We start from the raw sequence: 19,585 nt of genomic DNA, 5'->3' as shown, positions 1-19,585 counted from the left end.
AAATGAAGAATTATAGCTAGCAATATATCTGTACAGTACATACGATCTGATTTTAGCTATCTAACAAAAAAGTTGCCATTCAACGGCACCAAAAACTACATTAGAGATCCTTGAGCAACTTTAAAGTCAACGTGAAATCAAAATGGACCCTGTATGCTTTTTAAAAAATGCACATTCTTGCTTTTATTATTCAAAATTTTCAGCTTTCCTGTTGCTCAAACAGTACAGCATGGCAAAGCCAATGTCATGGGTTCGATTCCCAGAGAAGGCATGAATTGATAAAAGCTTTACCTTGAATTCAGTTTGGATAAAAGCATCTGCCAAATGCATAAATGTAAATGAAATGATTATTTGGTGCAAGTTACTTTTTCAATTTGGTGCATGGTATTCTATATTAAAAAAAACAAAACAGGGATGTTTTCATAATCTTTTAACAAAATATAACTTGCACCACCTCTGAAAAAAACATCACAAAATCGTTTAAATTGAATTTTCAGCTACCGGAATCCATTACACCCATTTTTACAATCCAATAAATTCCCAAAAGTTCAAATTTACCCATTTTACTCAAAAACATGTCACATTATAGAGGTAAAATTGGTTGTTTTCAAGTTGACTTTGAGTATAAAATGTCTTTTAAGACCAAAAAACACACAAAGTTCTGCTTATTTGAAATATCAGCTCACTTCGCATCATCCATTTTGAGGAAAACGCATCTGTATAAAAAATGCCTTATGACCACAACTGCATTCTGGCCTAGCATCTTATTTTAAGAAAAAAGACAAAAGGGGTTTGACCTGACAGAGATCACCTCATGCTCACCTCACTTTGCACACACACATACACACACACATTGAAAGAAAGTCAAAATTAGCCTGTAAGGAGATGAATGGGAGAATGAAGACATACTGTATATGAACAGTTAGGACGATGACAGAATGGGAGGCGGTGATGTAACACAGAGCAATGCTTTGTGAATCCATAGCACCAGTTAAATACACATAGGTTCTGAGATTGAGAAGAGAAAACATTGCACAAGTTCAGTCTAGTGAGGCAATTCAAAGACCACAAGCACTTTCCAGACATTGTCCACAAAAACCCGAGTCACGGTCGGACTCCAAAAGCTCAACGTTTTCAGCATAACATTGAGGCAGAAGAACACATCAATCTCTCCTAAATGAGCAATCTCGAGAAGAGAGTGGAGTTTGCACAACCATTTCTGTAATTCTGCCATCCTCCTTATTCTTGTGTTCATTTGAAAACCCTGTCTAGAGATACAGAAAGGCACTAGGGAAGCCAGATGACAAGACAAAATCCCCAAGACAAAGCTGATGTCTGTTCGTGGGTCAAATTGGGATCTCTATACACTTTGAAACATAAGTTTGCCCACCGTTCCCGGGGTTGTTCCCGGCTTCTTGGAATTTTTTTTACACAATATGAGGGAGCTCAGTCAAAAACCTGGAACCTGAAGCAAGCACTTTCCAGTGGTTTAGACGACCTGTGGTGGCAGAGGTACTGTACGTGCATGGGGCTTTTAAATTTGATCCAAAGAAAAAGTGATGTTGGATATCGGATCCAATGGAGAGCCCTTTTGTTTTGGATGGTGCAAGTAATGTCCCGCCTCCCACTTGTCCTCAGTCTAATGTACAAAAAAAAAAAGAAAGAAAGAAAACAACCGCTGAGGTTTCATCCTTATAATGCGGATGACAATAGATGTGACTTTTTCTTCGGAATTCCTAAAAATTTTCTCAGATTTGGTCAACGTTGTTATTGACCTGCTCCCCCTCCAAACTTGCCCTCGGTGCCGTTGCTGATTTTTGGTTGCCGGGGAGCTCTCCGTTTGGCCGGAGTTGTGCGTGAGGAAGAGAACGAGGAGGGGGGGCTAACGGGAAGGACAAGATTCCATTCGGGGGGGATCGGGTGGAGGATTTGTCCGAGGGAGAGACTCCAACAAAGCCAGGAGCGCTGGTCATTTCTCCTCCAAAACTCACACCGGGGTCTGCTGAACCCAAGGCGGAAAGCTGCTTTTCCTAGCGAGACAGAGAGAGAGAGGAAAGGGGAGGAGAAGAGAGAGAGCAGGTGGAGCAGGAGGGATGGAAGGATGAAGATTCCATAAAAAAAAAAAAAATAAAAAAAAAAATAAAATGGAATGGAATGAAAAGGAGTTCCCAAGGCAAGTAGATCGATAGGGAAGTACAGAACAGGGAGATCAAAGGAAATGGAGGTCACAGGGTCAGAGTGAAAGAGAGAGAAAGAGAGATTTGAGGTGACGAAGGATTGGAAGAGCAGTAAAGGAGGAATAAAACAGGAGCATGAGTTGTACAGCAGAGGAATGAGAAATATCCATAGAAACGCTCAGGGAAAGAGGGATAGACACAAAGAAAAGGAAGAGAAAGGGATGAGGAGGGAATTACAAATGCTGTTGATACACTTGTGCTTTTGTGAGGCTGCACTGCAGAAGACCAGAGTGGTTGTCAGTGACACAGAGCGATTCAAGTCCTAGTTATTGGATTTTCTTTGGTAAATATACCCAAAATTTGATTTTAAGTAAAAAGAACAATTTATTTATTATTTACTGATTTATTTATTTTGCATTAAAGGGGTCATAACATATTTTTTTTATTTTTTGTCCACTGTTTTTGGATCAAAAATATATATTGGATCATTCAATTCTTCTTATGGAAATGTACCAATTATCAAATATGTAAAGTGGCTGTAACTTGTCCCGTAGTTCACATTTATTTTACTTCAAAGATCAGAAAATATGATATGACCCCTTTAAAATAACAGCTGAGTGCATAAAAGAGACTTATACTGAGCATGCAACTGATGCAAGTGTGATCAACTGTAAAGAACACAGGAAGTGAGAATGAATATTTATGTGGAATGTAGGTGCTTTTTGTTCTACTATCACAAGCATATCTGGACTGTTGTGACAGTCTGCATTTGCAACAAATGTGCTTGACAGTGTTACGCCAGCCCAAAGGGCTCTATGGAACAAATCATGCTTTGTTTATATTCTGTAAAAAAAAGATCTTACAATAATTCTACTAGCTTGAGCTGATTTAGATTAAGTTGCAACCTATCTACTATCTTATAAATGTTTTATTTAAAGGAACACTCCACTTTTTTTGAAAATAGGCTAATTTTCCAACTCCCCTAGAGTTAAACAGTTGAGTTTTACCGTTTTCGAATCCATTCAGCCGATCTCCGGTTCTGGCGGTACCACTTTTAGCATAGCTTAGCATAGTTCATTGAATCTGATTAGACCGTTAGCATCGCGCTTAAAAATGACCAAAGAGTTTTGATATTTTTCCTATTTAAAACTTGACTCTTCTGTAGTTAAATCTTGTACTAAGACCGACAGAAAATAAAAAGTTGCGATTTTCTAGGCTGATATGGTTAGGAACTATACTCTCATTCCGGCGTAATAATCAAGGAACTTTGCTGCCGTACCATGGCTGCAGCAGTGCAATGATATTACGCAGCGCCCGTGAGCCCCTGCTTGCACAGGGAACGTGCCGTGCAACCATGGAGACGTTTGTGAGAGACGCTGCGTAATATCATTGCACTGCTGCAGCCATGATACGGCAGCAAAGTTCCTCAATTATTACACCTGAATGAGAGTATAGTTCCTTGCCATATCAGCCTAGAAAATCACAACTTTTTATTTTCTGTCAGTCTTAGTACACGATTTAACTACAGAAGAGTCAAGTTTTAAATAGGAAAAATATCTAAACTCTTTGGTCATTTTTAAGCGCGATGCTAACGGTCTAATCAGATTCAATGAACTATGCTAAGCTATGCTAAAAGTGGTACCGCCAGAACCGGAGATCGGCTGAATGGATTCGAAAACGGTAAAACTCAACTGTTTAACTCCTAGGGGAGTTGGAAAATGAGCCTATTTTCAAAAAAAGTGCAGTGTTCCTTTAAAATAGTTGATATTATATTGCATGATTATACAATTTTGATATTTTATATCAAAATGTACTTGTTCAAACCAAAACAGTGTCAGATCCACTATTTAGATTTTCAGGGAGCTTTCACACTTGGTCTGAATCTGAAGTTACAATTCTGTTTCGAAACGCTGTATGATAGTGTCATCAACATGTTTACCAATTAACTAGAAAAGTCGGAAAAAATGAAGGTGCTGTTCATATTGTTTTTATTATTAACCCTTAAAAACAGAAGTACCATGCGCTCAGGTTGTTAATTAAGCAACATCGCATAAGCAAGAGTGCTGTTTTTCTGGACAAACATCACAATTCTGAGAAACTTATTTTTTTTTTTTTCAAACTTATAAATTTATTCAAATCCGCGTTCTCAACACAAAGTAGCCGGTTTTGTTCCTGAATGAATCAGTGTTTTTGAACGAATTGGTTAAATGCTTCACTGAATCACTCATATGGCCAGTACTGGGCTGCATTTAACTCCACTTTTAGACATAGGCAGCATCTGAAATCGCATACTCTCTTGAGTAGGTACTTATTTTGAATAAGTAATTACTTTGTGACCACTAAAAAATGTATGGTCTACACACTAAAAATAATGTGTTGGCTCTACAAAAAAACAGTTTGCATAATTTCTTTTTGAGTTATGACAACTATGAGTGAATTTACGTTCAACCAACAAGCTACATTAAGTTGAGGAACTTAATAATTTTTAGCATAAACACAAATTTTTAAGTTGATTACTCAAAATAATTCAGTTGTTCCAACTACCAGTTGTAGCCCTGAAACCAATTAATCTTATTTATTTCAGTACAAATCAAATTTAATTTAATGACCAAGATATTACTTGTCATTGGCATTAGCATAGTCATTGCTTAGAGTCAATATGTATCTTCTCTTCAGCACAATGGAAAGAAATAAATTAACAAATAAATTAATTTAACACTTAATTTCAACATTTATTCTCCTTATCCAGTCCTATGCAAAGCATGCTGGGACCTAGAAATCCACTGCCTAATTTCCGAAGTTATCAAGACAATTGTATTAAGTTATTACAACTTAATTTATTTATTTATTTATTTTAAAAAAAAAAAAAAAAAAAAAAAAGCTTTTTAAAGTGTATATAGTATGAATTTGTATAGTATGGACTGTCCTTTGGGCGGTGCAACTGGTGCGGTGCTGTGCTTTCAGGGGGTCCCATGCCGAAATCACAAATGGACAAAGGGGGAGTCCTCCGGAACATGATCATGAACCAAGGGGGGCCCAACTTTCTCTAGCTTGTGCTGGGCCCTATACTACATTCGCCATGTTGTCATTATCATGTGAACTACCAGCATCAGTTGCGTCTGCCATTTACAAACATGGGATAGTTAACTTTTTGCCTACTCATTAATGAGTACTGTGAATTCAGACATACACTTCTTTTGTCACATACTATATATATAGATGAGTATGTGATTCTGGATGCAGCCTATCGCAAATTTCCCTAAGCACTTCCCCTTGGGAAGTCCGTTCAACTTTGTCAAGTGAACTAGGGAAGTTTATTTGGACGACCCTCGACCCCTCGATTTTGACTGAGGGAGTTAGTCTACTCTTCTGTACACTTCAGGCAGATCAAAAGACCACAATGCCACACGATTGTGATGAGACAACAGCAACTCGCAGTGCTCACACTTAGTTTATCCACAAGTGATCAAGGGCTTAGGGCCTTCCATTTTTAAACCGCTTGCAAGGGTTTCAGCAGCAGTGGGCACTCATGCAGTGTAAGCAATGATGTACATCCGAGTGAACGAGACAGATGGAAGTTAGTGAGGGAAGGGCATAAAAGAGTGGACTTAAACACAGACCTGGTTTCATACCTAAAGGAATTAGTGTTTTTGAACTAATTGTTTGAGTGAATGATTCAATGACTCACTCATATGGAGTGTACTTGCTTTGTGCCTAAATGAATATGTGTTTTTGAACAAATTGGTTGAGAAAGATTCAGTGAATCACTCATAACAGAAAACACAGTCACTTGTTGCCACCTACTGGTGTAATTATGTAACCTGCAGAAAGTGTCACACTGAAAGCATTGCAAATGATGTATCATGTTTTCTATCAGAATATTTGTATTAGTCTGATAATTTTGTTATAAACTTTTTAAGTTTTATTTATTTAAGAAATATTTTGGCTAATATATTACAGGTCAGATATAGTATTCTGTGTTTAACACTTTTTTTTTTTTTTTACTATATTTACAGTAGTTTCATTGCTGGTTAAATTATATTGAACTTGGGTCCGCTCCATAACAGAGGCTCAAGTGTGAAAACAACCTCAAGCCCATGTCTGCCACCAAAAAAACTGACTTTTGACTTTGACTTTCAGATTTTTTTTTGCCATGTGTGGCTGGGCTAAGATTCACATATAGTGGAGAGACACCATTTTTATTTTGCTCTTATCTTCTAATCTTACCTACAGAGGTGCAGTGCAGTGCCAAAAGCAGCCTCAGCTCATTTTATATCTAAATCATGTTCAGTGTGTTTTTCATCATGATCAGTCCTTTTCAGTGAAGTCTGTATTGGGGTGGAAACATTGGAGTTAAATCAACCTAAAGTTAAAGCTGAGGCTAATGCATGAGAAACTCAACAAAACAACATGACAACAACATTTGCTTACTTCACATTTGTTGATAATATGTTTTACCATTCTAAATATACTCACCTGATACTCGTGTTTGACTTCATTCTTACAAGAATTATAAGTGAAGGGCTCAACTTTAATAGGTTCTATGTTTTTAACACCAAGGAATTTGCTTTGGTTCCAGACTGTTACATTAGCGAAGTGGCTAGCTTTGCTAACATAAGTCAGTCTGACTCTGTTTTGGTGCAATTTCTTTCTCTTCTCAATCAGAACCTAGTATTTGAGAATGAATATGGAATTAGCGTTGGGGAACGGAGGTTTGGAGCTAGCTGCAACACTAAACAAAGACAAGTGATGACGACAACAGGAGTAAAGGGTGCATCTCTGTCAGAACTGCAACTCATACGACGGTCACTTTTGTCTGGAACCATTGCTTTTCTTTGGGTGGTCAAATCGAAGTCCTGGTTGAATTGGTCTGTCAGGTAATTTAGGTAATCAAAAGAAAGGGTTCTGATGTGTTTCTACAGCTCTTTAGATGCAATTACACCCAGAAACCTTTAAAACATCATCTGGAGCAAACTAAATCATCAAATACATCGAGTAACACCACACACATTCACCTTTCATTTTCATTCAGCCTTTGAACGTTTCATGTCCTAATTTAGCCAAAAGAAACGGTGTAAAAAATGAGTTATTAAGGCAACCATGAACATTACATTTCTATGCAACAAACTAGAGAAACAGCTACACATCACTTAATGCACAAATGTCTACACAATTACTTCTATTGTAAACCACCAGAAGCGCTCTAAACACCGCAACAAAAGCATGAACACGTACATACACTCACACTCATCCGGGATCTCATGCACGCTGATAACCCACCCCTGACTCCTGTCAGGGTGGCACGGAGAAAGATACGGAGATTTCCCAGAATTCATCATCATCTGTTTCAGAGTGCAATGGTGATGATGTAGATAGAATGGACATGGTGATGAGAAATCCTTCGCCTTGCACTGAGCCATATACCCTGCCTACTTCGATTTTATGTCAGAAAATGCTGAAATTATGACATTTTGCATGGATGTGAGGTGAAGCCTCCTGCAAAGCAAACAAACAAACTCCCAAAAACAGCATCTCTATGAATCGGGACATGGTAGCAAAAATGATTTTTAGGATACTCAGCATTTGATAATGCACTTGTATCCAAATGATGTCATTACATTTGTTTTTATGTTTATTTTTCTTCTTCAAAATGAAATCTATCTATCTATCTATCTATCTATCTATCTATCTATCTATCTATCTATCTATCTATCTATCTATCTATCTATCTATCTATCTATCTATCTATCTATCTATCTATCTGTCCGTCTATCTATCTATCTATCTATCTATCTATCTATCTATCTATCTATCTATCTATCTATCTATCTATCTATCTATCTGTCTGTCTATCTGTATGTCTATCTCTCTGTCCGTCTGTCTGTCTATCTATCTATCCATCTATCTATCTATCTATCTATCCATCTATCTCTCTGTCCGTCTATCTATCTATCCATCCATCCATCCATCCATCCATCCATCCATCTATCTATCTATCTATCTATCTATCTATCTATCTATCTATCTATCTATCTATCTATCTATCTATCTATCTATCTATCTATCTATCTATCTATCTATCTGTCTGTCTATCTCTCTGTCCGTCTGTCTATCTATCCATCTATCTCTCTGTCCGTCTATCTATCTATCTATCTATCTATCTATCTATCTATCTATCTATCTATCTATCTATCTATCTATCTATCTATCTATCTATCTATCTATCTATCTATCTATCTATCTATCTATCTATCTATCTATCTATCTATCATCTGTCTAACTATCTATTTATTTATCTGTCTGTCTATCTATCTCTCTGTCTGTCTATCTATCTATCTATCTATCTATCTATCTATCTATCTATCTGTCTGTCTGTCTATTTATCTATCTATCTATCTATCTATCTATCTATCTATCTATCTATCTATCTATCTATCTATCTATCTATCTCTCTGTCCGTCTATCTATCTCTCTATCTCTCTGCCTGTCTGTCTGTCTGTCTGTTTATCTATCTATCTATCTATCTATCTATCTATCTATCTATCTATCTATCTATCTATCTATCTATCTATCTATCTATCTATCTATCTATCTATCATCTGTCTAACTATCTATTTATCTGTCTGTCTATCTATCTCTCTGTCTGTCTGTCTGTCTGTCTATCTATCTATCTGTATGTCTGTCTGTATGTCTGTTTGTCTGTCTATCTATCTATCATCTGTCTAACTATCTATTTATCTGTCTGTCTATCTCTCTCTCTGTCTATCTATCTATCTATCTATCTATCTATCTATCTATCTATCTATCTATCTATCTATCTATCTATCTATCTATCTATCTATCTGTCTGTCTGCCTGTCTATCTGTCTATCTCTCATCTGTCTAACTATCTATTTATCTGTCTGTCTATCTCTTTCTCTCTCTGTCTATCTATATATCTCTCTGTCTGTCTGTCTATCTGTATATCTATCTATCTATCTATCTATCTATCTATCTATCTATCTATCTATCTATCTATCTATCTATCTATCTATCTATCTATCTATCTATCTATCTATCTATCTATCTATCTATCTATCTGTCTGTCTGTCTGTCTGTCTGTCTGTCTGTCTGTCTATCTATCTATCTATCTATCTATCTATCTATCTGTCTGTCTGTCTGTCTGTCTGTCTGTCTGTCTGTCTATCTGTCTGTCTATCTATCATCTGTCTAACTATCTATTTATCTGTCTGTCTTTCTATCTCTCTGTCAGTCTGTCTGTTTATCTATCTCTCTGTCAGTCTGTCTGTTTATCTATCTCTCTGTCAGTCTGTCTGTTTATCTATCTCTCTGTCAGTCTGTCATCTATCCATCTATCTCTCTGTCCGTCTGTCTGTTTATCTATCTATCTATCTATCTGTCTGTCTGTCTATCTATCTGTCTGTCTGTCTATCTATCTGTCCGTCCGTCCGTCTATCTATCCATCTATCTATCTGTCCGTCTGTCTATCTATCCATCTATCTCTCTGTCCACCTGTCTGTCTATCTATCTATCTATCTATCTATCTAATCTTCAAATCTCTTTTTAAACTCCTCAAACTACATAAGGCCTACATAAAATAAGGCTTCTCATTCTAGTATAATTAACGCTGACTGGGAAGTAGAGGTGCATATGATTTTGTGCAGGCGAGGTGCGGTGTGTGTGTGTGTGTGTGTGTGTGCGTGAACAAGTTTAGTGTACATACAGTGGATGTGGGAGGAGACAGAGGTGGAGTGGGCGGGTCACAGTCAGGTGAGTCATTACCTTTGCATTCGCAGTGGGACGGGTGCAAGGCGGGGCTGCACTAGGATGGACTGCCGCCTCCCCTAAGAGAAATCACCGTATCTCATCAACACACGACAGGAGAAGAGGAGAGGACAGAGAGGTGTGTATGTGAGGGTGTGGGCCTGTGCACAGCAGGCAAAGGGAGCGTGTGTCCGACTGTCCGTGAGACGGGATCGGCATGCATGTGGACATACGCACACGCGCACACAAAAATACACACAAATTCCCAGACAAACATTTAAATGTCCACCAAATTACACACACAAACCTCACCACATAGTAAAAGGCAAACAAAATCTGTGCTGAAGCTCTCAGTGCCATGTTGGTCATCATAATGATTTTGCAGCCAACATGCAGCTACAAGATAAACAAAATCTCTACAAATTCAACAGAATTATTCTTCAGCTCTTAAAATCTGAATCATTTGCGAACAGGGACATGCTACTGGCTCAAAGCACCTGACATAATAAAAGTGGCGGGAAAAAACAGCAGAACAAAAACAAACAGCGTGTAAACGTCTGCCAAGCACATGAGCAAACACAGAACTGACAGAGACGCATCATTAAAAACTATGGGACAGTTCAAAAACAGGGCACTTTACAAACACAAACTTCTCTTGCTGAAATCAGAGCGGCTTTGGAAGAGAATATGATCAGTTCTATAAGTTTTTATAATCATTTAAAAAAGGAAGATATTTTATAACAATTGTTTATTAATTGAATTTAATTCAAATGACTAAAGTCACCATGAAATCAAAACCAACAATTCTCACTTTATGTATGGAATATTGTAGTGTTTATTGTAAATTATTTATCTGTGCAAATCATTATTTTAATTTGGCCTTGTAATCTTGAATCAAAATAACTTCCCCTCACTCTCTCAGTGTTATCTCTTCTCTGATAACATTTACCGGTGTGAGGGCAGGGCAATATGTCACTCATGAGATCCACCAATGGCAAACCACAACCATCCAATCAATTCCCAATGGACAAAATCAAGTCCCTCCCTACATTTTTTCCTTGTTTGAGAAGCCATTTCACTTGGCTATACATCATAATAGGGGAGTTTCTTCCGTTTCATGCATTTCCTAATCATCAGATTAAAGGATATTATAAGGTGAGGCCCAGATGTTTTTAACCAACCACATTTGGGTGATTTAAACATAAACATAAAACATGTTAAAAAATAATGTTTCCTTCTGAAACCCTGCAGTTGCACCTCTTCCAAGCATCTTTTGATGCCCACCTCTATAGAGCTTCATCTTTCTTTCACACACTAATTGTATTCTTCTGTGCTGACTGTGCTGAACGTCCATCTGAGGTAATTCTGTCTACTCAGCAGCTTCCCTGATCCCTGAGTTGTACGTGCAGCTCATACTCAACTTGCTCGTTTTATCTCATCTTATCTTGTCAGAAACAGGATTATTGATTTTCTTCTTTTCAAAGTCACATTGGAAGTCGATTTAGATACAGCTGGAGATTCTGTGCACAGACTGGAACTGCTGAGAATTTGGTGTTTGTTGTAACATACAGTACAGCGATGCACCATTTATGAGAAATCAAAGCATAAAAAAAACCGAGGGATGACACATGGAAAGAAACATGAAGCATTTGACATCTTTACTGAAGGTACTAATGCTTAACTAAATATTTCTCCACTCGAGGTAAGGCAACACTGAGCAAATAATGCTCCCAAAATTATTAAGCAAAAAGTATTTCTGGATCTATCTCATTGAAAAAAAAAAAAAATCTACAGTATAATACCTCAAAAGTAGACAGCGTTAAGATTAAAGGTGCCCTAGAACCAGTTTTTACAAGATATAATATAAGTCTAAGGTGTCCCCTGAATGTGTCTGTGAAGTTTCAGCTCAAAATACCCCATAGATTTTTTTTAATTAATTTTTTTAACTGCCTATTTTGGGGCATCATTAACTATGCACCGATTCAGGCTGCGGCCCCTTTAAATCGCGCTCCTTGCCCCCTGAGCTCTCGACTATAAAACAGTGCATTTACAAAGTTCACACAGCTAATATAACCCTCAAATGGATCTTTCCAAGATGTTTGTCATGCATACTGCATGCATGCGTTGGATTATGTGAGTATTGTATTTATTTGGATGTTTACATTTGATTCTGAACGAGTTTGATAGTGCTCCGTGAGAGATTTATAAAGAATGAAGTTGTGTTTGTGCATTATACAGACTGCAAGTGTTTAAAAATTAAAATAGCGATGGCTCTCTTGTCTCTGTGAATACAGTAAGAAACGATGGTAACTTTAACAACATTTAACAGTACATTATCTAATCATGGATCATATCAGTTATAATCACTCCATCTGCCATTTTTCGCTATTGTTCTTGCTTGCTTACCTAGTCTGATGATTCAGCTGTGCACAGATCCAGACGTTAATACTGGCTGCCCTTGTCTAATGCCTCGATCATGGGCTGGCATATGCAAATATTGGGGTCGTACATATTAATGATCCCAACTGTTACGTAACAGTCGGTGTTATGTTGAGATTCGCCTGTTCTTCGAAAGTCTTTGAAACAAATGAGATTTACACAAGAAGGAGGAAACAATGGAGTTTGAGACTCACTGTATGTCATTTCTATGTATTGAACTCTTGTTATTCAACTATGCCAAGGTAAATTAAACTTTTGATTCTAGGGAACCTTTAAGTGGAGAGCAAAATGAGACTGATGTTTCTCATAAGAAAAGACAGCAATTATCAAAATAGAGAGTTTCAGATAAGATCTCGAACTGCTCAGATTTTGTCAAGATATGAAAATAAATAGATATCTGTACTCAAATCTATGAACTCAAACATTTAATAATTTAATTTAATTTAATTTATAGCTCTATATTCTTTTGATGTGATAACAGTTGTCCCATTGGTTTCTATTTGTTTTTCTTTGTAATTTAGGGGAACCATCTTAATAATTCATACTTAAATGAAACATAAATAATATCTTGAATATTTTGATTATTATATTTTCCCCCCTGAAATCCTCTTTTTAATGTACACTACTGTTCAAAAGTTTAGGGCTCAGTAATATTTTTTAAAAGAAATATATAATTTTATTCCACAAATATGCATTAAACTGATCAAAAGTGACAGTAAAGATATTTATAATGTTACAAAAGATTTCTATTTCAAATAAAAGCTGTTCTTTTGAACATCCATTTAAGAATCCTTGGGGAACATATCATGGTTTCAACAAAAATATTAAGCAGCACAGCTGTTTTCAACATTGCTAATAATAAGAAATGTTTCATATTAGAATGATTTCTGAAGGATCATGTGACTCTGAAGACTGGAGTAAAGATGCTGAAAATTCAGCTTTGATCACAGGAATAAATTACATTTTAAAATATATTTAAATAGAAAACAGTTATTTAAAAATATTTCACAATATTACTGTTTTTACGATCAGATAAATGCAGCCTTAGTGAGCATAAGAAACTTCTTTTCAAAAACATATTTTGAACGGTAGTGTATGGTCATGGGTGGTTAAATGTTAACATTTTGGGTTTATGACCTGATGAATTTTTTTAGCACAAAGTTACTGTGTGTTTTCATCGAACAATAAACTCTCAAATCAAAAGATCAAGGAAAATTTGATACTTTAAGTTTCCTGAGCTTAGAAAAAGATCACCATCTGAGCAATAAAACATTCCTATAGCATCAGGATGCTTCCTTCAGTGCTGCTCTTCCTCAAGTGGATCAAATCTGTGAGTGCTGACCTACTGAAAATAATACGGCAGTCCTGTAAAGCGTTCAGACAGGCATAGCAAACAAGCAAAGACACATTCCAGCGGGGACGCAGATGGACAGACACGGACAGAACGGTCCAGGAGAAATTGACAGAGAAAAAGAATAAGAAGACAGACCTGGTCTGCGAATATCCTGGGTTTGTGCTCAGGCACCACCCCTACCCTCAGCTCGTCTTCCACAGCCATGAGTCTTCACGGAAAACAAGAAAGCGAGGGAGAAAGAAAGGGTGAAAGAGGGAGACATTATTAGTTACAAAGCACACAGACAATATTGAGATCAGACAATCAACAATAAGTGTTCATCTGCCACAAATATCATATCTAAATGCTTTGATTGTGGTATAAACAATACTAGTTTGCATTGGCTCCAATCTGGAAAGCATACTGTGAAAAACTCTATCAGAAGCATGCCATATTATGTCATTATGACATATTTCCATCATCCCATGGGAATAAGTGAGCTGATAAATGAAAATGGGCCACATAGTATGGCTTCTAACGACGGCTGCCGCTTTCACTGGCAGCTTATTTCAGCAATTACACGCCATTGAAATGGCCGCCAGCGCGTATCAAAGTGACGTTCGGTTTCATACACAAAAAACAGGGATGTTTTCATATCTCCACATGAACGTTTCCTCTTTGGAAATCACATCAGATGCTGTTTTTAGGCACAAGTGGCAGCAAAACGAAGCACTTTAATGAGCCGGATATTGGTGTGATTATCAAGTGAATGATGGCTTTCTAGGGAATGATGTGTTTGGTTTGATTTATGTTGACAAGACGACACGAGCACATGACGGTATATGGGAAATCATGTGATATTACATGTGTGCATCTGGGTTGAATATGAAAGGTTTCATTGGATGGGTATCATTGAGCCAGTTTGGAGACACTGTTTTGATATGATATGAAATAGTCATGAATGACACATTTATTTATTGCAGAAAAAGGATCGTTCACACCAAGCACGATAACCATTCATTCTAATGAAAAAGAATAGCAAAGTTCACACCACAACTATAACAGCACAGAGAAACTATATAGCTGGAATCGCTTTCAGAACGATGTTTTTTTTTTTCAGTTGATGAACGATAAAGACATTGACAACCAATCAGAATCCATCCTGCTCAAAAGAGCTCGAACATTTAAAGCGGCAGATGAAAAAACTGCAGCATGTTCTTATAATAAACACTTATGTGGACTAGTTATCTTTTTTTGGTGTGAACAGGTCTTAACTTATTCTAGTCTTTAGCATTTATTCTAGTAAATAATGAATTCCACAGTTTAGGTTTTAAAACAATACAATTGGATATTTTATTCCATTGATAAATGTACATTTTTTATATTGCTTGTACAAAATTCAAATGCAAAAATAAAAAATAAAACAAAGACAAATGTAGTGCTTCAAGACTTCTAAAACAGACAGAAGCATCTAATTTATTCCAGATATGCTCAGGCCTGTTTTATATGCAACAATGTGATTGTTTATTAACAAAGGTCAGACAAAAGGTCATGGGGTCACATTTCACAAGCAGAGGTCAGAGAGGGAATCATTAATAAACCTTCATTGTGCTATTTGTCATCGCTACAGTTATTTATTGCACACAGTTTGGCTACAAGAGTTAAATATATATAATCTCGTATACAGAATATATATGATTCTATGCTCTATATTTTTGAATAAATAGCTTTTAAAAGAATTTATAGGGAAGCAATGTCTTTTCTAACAGTATAGATTATTTAATACACTCATTTTTATACATCAATCCAATATATGAAAGACTAACAGTGGAAAACAAAAAAGGCTAAAAAGGCTTATTTCAGTGCAAACATTCCATATTCTTCAAAATTATTATTTATAATCAACATCACATTACAAAAGAGATTTTCTAAGAATTTATTTCAGTCCTAAATTAATTCATTCTTTATGTTTCTTGATCTATAATTCATATCTCTATGTTTATTTCACAAACAGCACCACACAAACTAAGATATTCGTAAGCACGACAACTCACTTACCTCATGTTTAATATTTTATACTGTATCGTCTTGCCATTGTACATTGAAAATAACCAAAACACACTCAATGCAATACTGATTTGTTATGTTAATATTCATCTATGAGGATGAAAACAAATCCAGGTCAAATTTCACCCTAAAATCAAAAGAAAAAAATATTAGATTTTGCATAAAGATAATTAAGCTTATTTTGTATTTTGCATTATGACTTTTAAAAATAGATAGATAAATAAATAAATAAATAAATAAATAAAAACCAGCATAAATTTAAGGCTGTGCAGTAAATACCATGATATACAAATACTTATTTCAATTATATACTATATATATATATTTTATATATATATATATATATATATGCACACACATATATATACACACACATATATATACACATACATATATATACACATACATATATATACACATACATTATATATATATATATATATATATATATATATATATATATATATATATATATATATATATATATATATCATGGTATTTGTTGCACTGCCTTAAATTAATATTTTTCTATTGATTTTAGAATGAAACATGACCTGGACCATGTTTTGTGAGATTCAGTCATGAGTTTGAATATTAGAAATCATATGTGGCTTGTATTTGAATACAAGTAAACACAAGCCTCTTTCTGAAGCTTGGAAATATCTGCTTTTATTGCATATTTCAAAATGACACAGACTGATATTCCTGCAATGCCTGGACAACTGAAATCCAAATGTGATGAGGAGTGGTTGACACATGAGATCGCTGTTCTTGTGATAGCACATAGAGATATGGAAAACATGAACATCTGAAATATGATCTCTTCTGATGAGACACTCATCACACAGTATGTTCCAGAACACAGTGAAGGTAGTTCAGGAAGAGACGATTATGTGTATTTTCAATGGGCCTGTTTACACCTGATCACTTCATGTGGTTTCATTGATCAGATAGCTATCTGATTTATCAAATAGATTACATTAACACTGGGCCACGTAAATGTGCCTCTGCAAAACAGATATAATTTCGAACTTCAATTCCCACACTATATGCAGATTTAATGGAGTTCACGTCACCGATAGCAACAAATATGAGCTACATTTTATTGGTCATCACACTGTAAAACTGAACAGTGAAATTAATGAAATGAAATGAGTTTGTTCCACTCAAATAATAACTAAAGTTGATTGTACTTGATATAAAAAAGTTGCGTGAACTCAAAATTTGATTGTAATAAGCTGAACTTAATATGATTGAATTTTGCATCAGACTGTATAAGGAAAATAAATGTCGAAATTAAGTGTTATTTTGTGTGTTTTTGCACAAAATTAACATAGGGAAACATAAGTTAGTGTTTAATGTTGTGTTGTGTTGCGGTTTACAAGGGGTTCTGTTATATTAGTTTTGTAGGGTTACCATTGTGCTGAAGAGAGTCTGTGGTTAGGTTGAGGATGAGCTGCAAAACTTTAGGACCATATATACTGTATGTTGTTTGATTATATACAGTATATAATGACAGTCTTTTTTATAGTTATAATAGCATGTGTTATTTGCTATCTAACATTTAACCAAGATCTGAATGTGATGTTTATGTAAATGAAGTGTATGTAATTAACATGAGTTGGGCGAGGCTGAGAACTGTGGGAACGAAGGGATGTTAATGAGAGACGTGATTGTGATGTGATTGTTAATGAGAAACACCTGTGCAGCACGCTGACCTCGCTCGACTTCCATGGCTCTCGGCCATGCCCCACTTGTCACAAAAATTTTAAGTTCTACTAACTTAAAAAAATGAGTTAGTTTACTTAAATGTTTTGAGCATTCTGAACTTATTGAGTTTTACAGTGTAGCAAATTTCAAAATCAAAGACTGCAATAGAAGAGAGTGCGGCAACAGCACTGCTAAGATCATTACTTTTCATTACGTTTAATGAAGATGATTGTGTTTTTGCACATCTGAGACTTGCTTTTACTTTCATTTGTGGCAGTTTGTGCGTCTGCTTGCTGAAGAGAAACCCAGCTGCTCATCTGCAGAGATGCGTGATGCAGCAGCGCTGTCACATCTGGCTAGAACATGTTATTTAGCCTATAACACGCTCTCAAATGTTTATTTTTTAGCATTTTTGGGAGGAATAAAATTGGTTTCAACAACCAGATGCATTTAGACTTGTTCAGGTTTGACTGGAATGCATCCCAGACCACCTCCTGAAGTGGTTTGAGCGATCCGAAAAAAATCCTGCAAAACGCGCCGGCGCGTTTTCAGACCTCAGGGAGTTAAAGTCCACCTGAAATCAAAATGTACGTTTTTTAGCTTTTAGTATTCATGTGTTAGCCTTAAAGTAATGAATAAGCTGGTGTGCTCCAAAATTTTTGGAGATATAAGCATTAAAAACGTACAGTCTCTCACCTCCGCTAAAATGGATTTTCATGACTTCACCGCAGACTTCAGCTTTTCGTCAGATCAAATCAGATGCTATATAGAATCTAAAGCGCCCCGCCCCCTACATTATAAATAGACCATGAAATTGCAGCTAAAATCGGTCACTTGTTCACACATTTACTATTTTCTACATGATGAATGCATATTGCATTATATAAAGGATAGCGAACGATTCAGACAGTGTAAATATGCTTTCCATTAAGGCGAATGAAGTCTGGTTTCACGTTAGTGTCACGCAAATTGCCACAGAGTGCACAGAGTCTGAGAGAGACACGATAGCACATATCCGCGAGTCGGCGCAGACCGGACAATGTATCGGACCCATTTGAATTCTGCACAGAATGCTTTATTTTAAAGCGATATGGAGGAGAAACGGTGAGAGTTTAGAAGGAAACTGAGGCTTTACTGAATTCAACAGCTCTGGCTGAGCTGTGATATAAACAAAACACTATTGGCTATTTTAAAAAAGGGGAGGAGCTGTTCAATATGTCCCGCCCTGTCTTCCTGTTTCAGATGAAATTACATCACCACACTGAATAATGCTGCGCTTTCCAAGGCACTTCAGTGGACCTTTAAATCCGTCTCGAATGTGTTTCAGAGGGCTATTTGATCAGAGAAGATGCATGAAGTGACCAGGTGTAAACAGGCCCATTATGTTCTGCTACAATTACTGATGGTTATTTGGAAGAGAAATCCCCAGCACCGTTTCTGTTTCAGGACAAATATGTAGAAGCCAAATAAAGGCTTGCCTAAATACTTTATTATTACAGCTACACAGATTTTCACTCATTAAAGGATCGAATCAGCCTAATGAATGAAAATTGCATCATCATTTACAAACCCTCATCTCATTCTTAAACCAGCACGACCGTCTTTTTTTCTGTTAAACACAAAAGTTGATGTTGCTTTTATGGTGTTTTTATCCTTATTGGAGCTTGAGAGATAAAAAAAGCTGTGTGAAGATTAAAAAAAAAAAATCTCCTTTTGTGTTTCATTGAAATATTAACAGGTTTGCAAACACATGAGGGTGAATAAATAATCACAAAATTTCTATTAATGGATGAATGATCCTTGTAAGAGCTTTTGAAAATGGCTTTTTTTCTTTCTGAACAAGTTCTTTAAACATTAGCAATTCATAAAACAATTTCTTTTCAGCTTAAGCACAATTTATGACACTCTGTTCATGTCAAACTTGTTTCCTCAGACGGCAGTGCTTAAAATGACAAATACATTAACAATACTGCAAACATATGACTGCCTCAATTACAAACACATCCTGTTCGTCCTGAGAACATTCCAGAAAAAGGTATTGCACTAACACACGTCAAGGAAGGAAGAGATGATGATTTATATTTTTATGGCCTTTT

At 36.1% G+C, this 19,585-nt stretch overlaps 1 protein-coding gene across 1 annotated transcript in view; it reads right to left on the bottom strand.

Moving 5' to 3' along the window:
* The window catches only part of syngap1b (synaptic Ras GTPase activating protein 1b), a 132,677-nt gene that overhangs the window by 817 nt on the left and 112,275 nt on the right, over positions 1-19,585 (bottom strand). The window contains exons 19-20 of the mRNA XM_067396877.1: positions 13,869-13,941; positions 9,959-10,020 (exon numbers count right to left, since the gene is read on the bottom strand). Coding sequence (XP_067252978.1) covers positions 9,959-10,020; positions 13,869-13,941 — 135 coding nt within the window. The remainder of the gene's footprint in view (positions 1-9,958; positions 10,021-13,868; positions 13,942-19,585) is intronic.

This window comes from Chanodichthys erythropterus, chromosome 2, assembly GCF_024489055.1.
Source record: "Chanodichthys erythropterus isolate Z2021 chromosome 2, ASM2448905v1, whole genome shotgun sequence".
NCBI lineage: Eukaryota > Metazoa > Chordata > Actinopteri > Cypriniformes > Xenocyprididae > Chanodichthys > Chanodichthys erythropterus.
The sequence above is the reverse complement of the archived record's forward strand: the minus strand, read 5'-3'. Positions and strand labels throughout refer to the sequence as shown.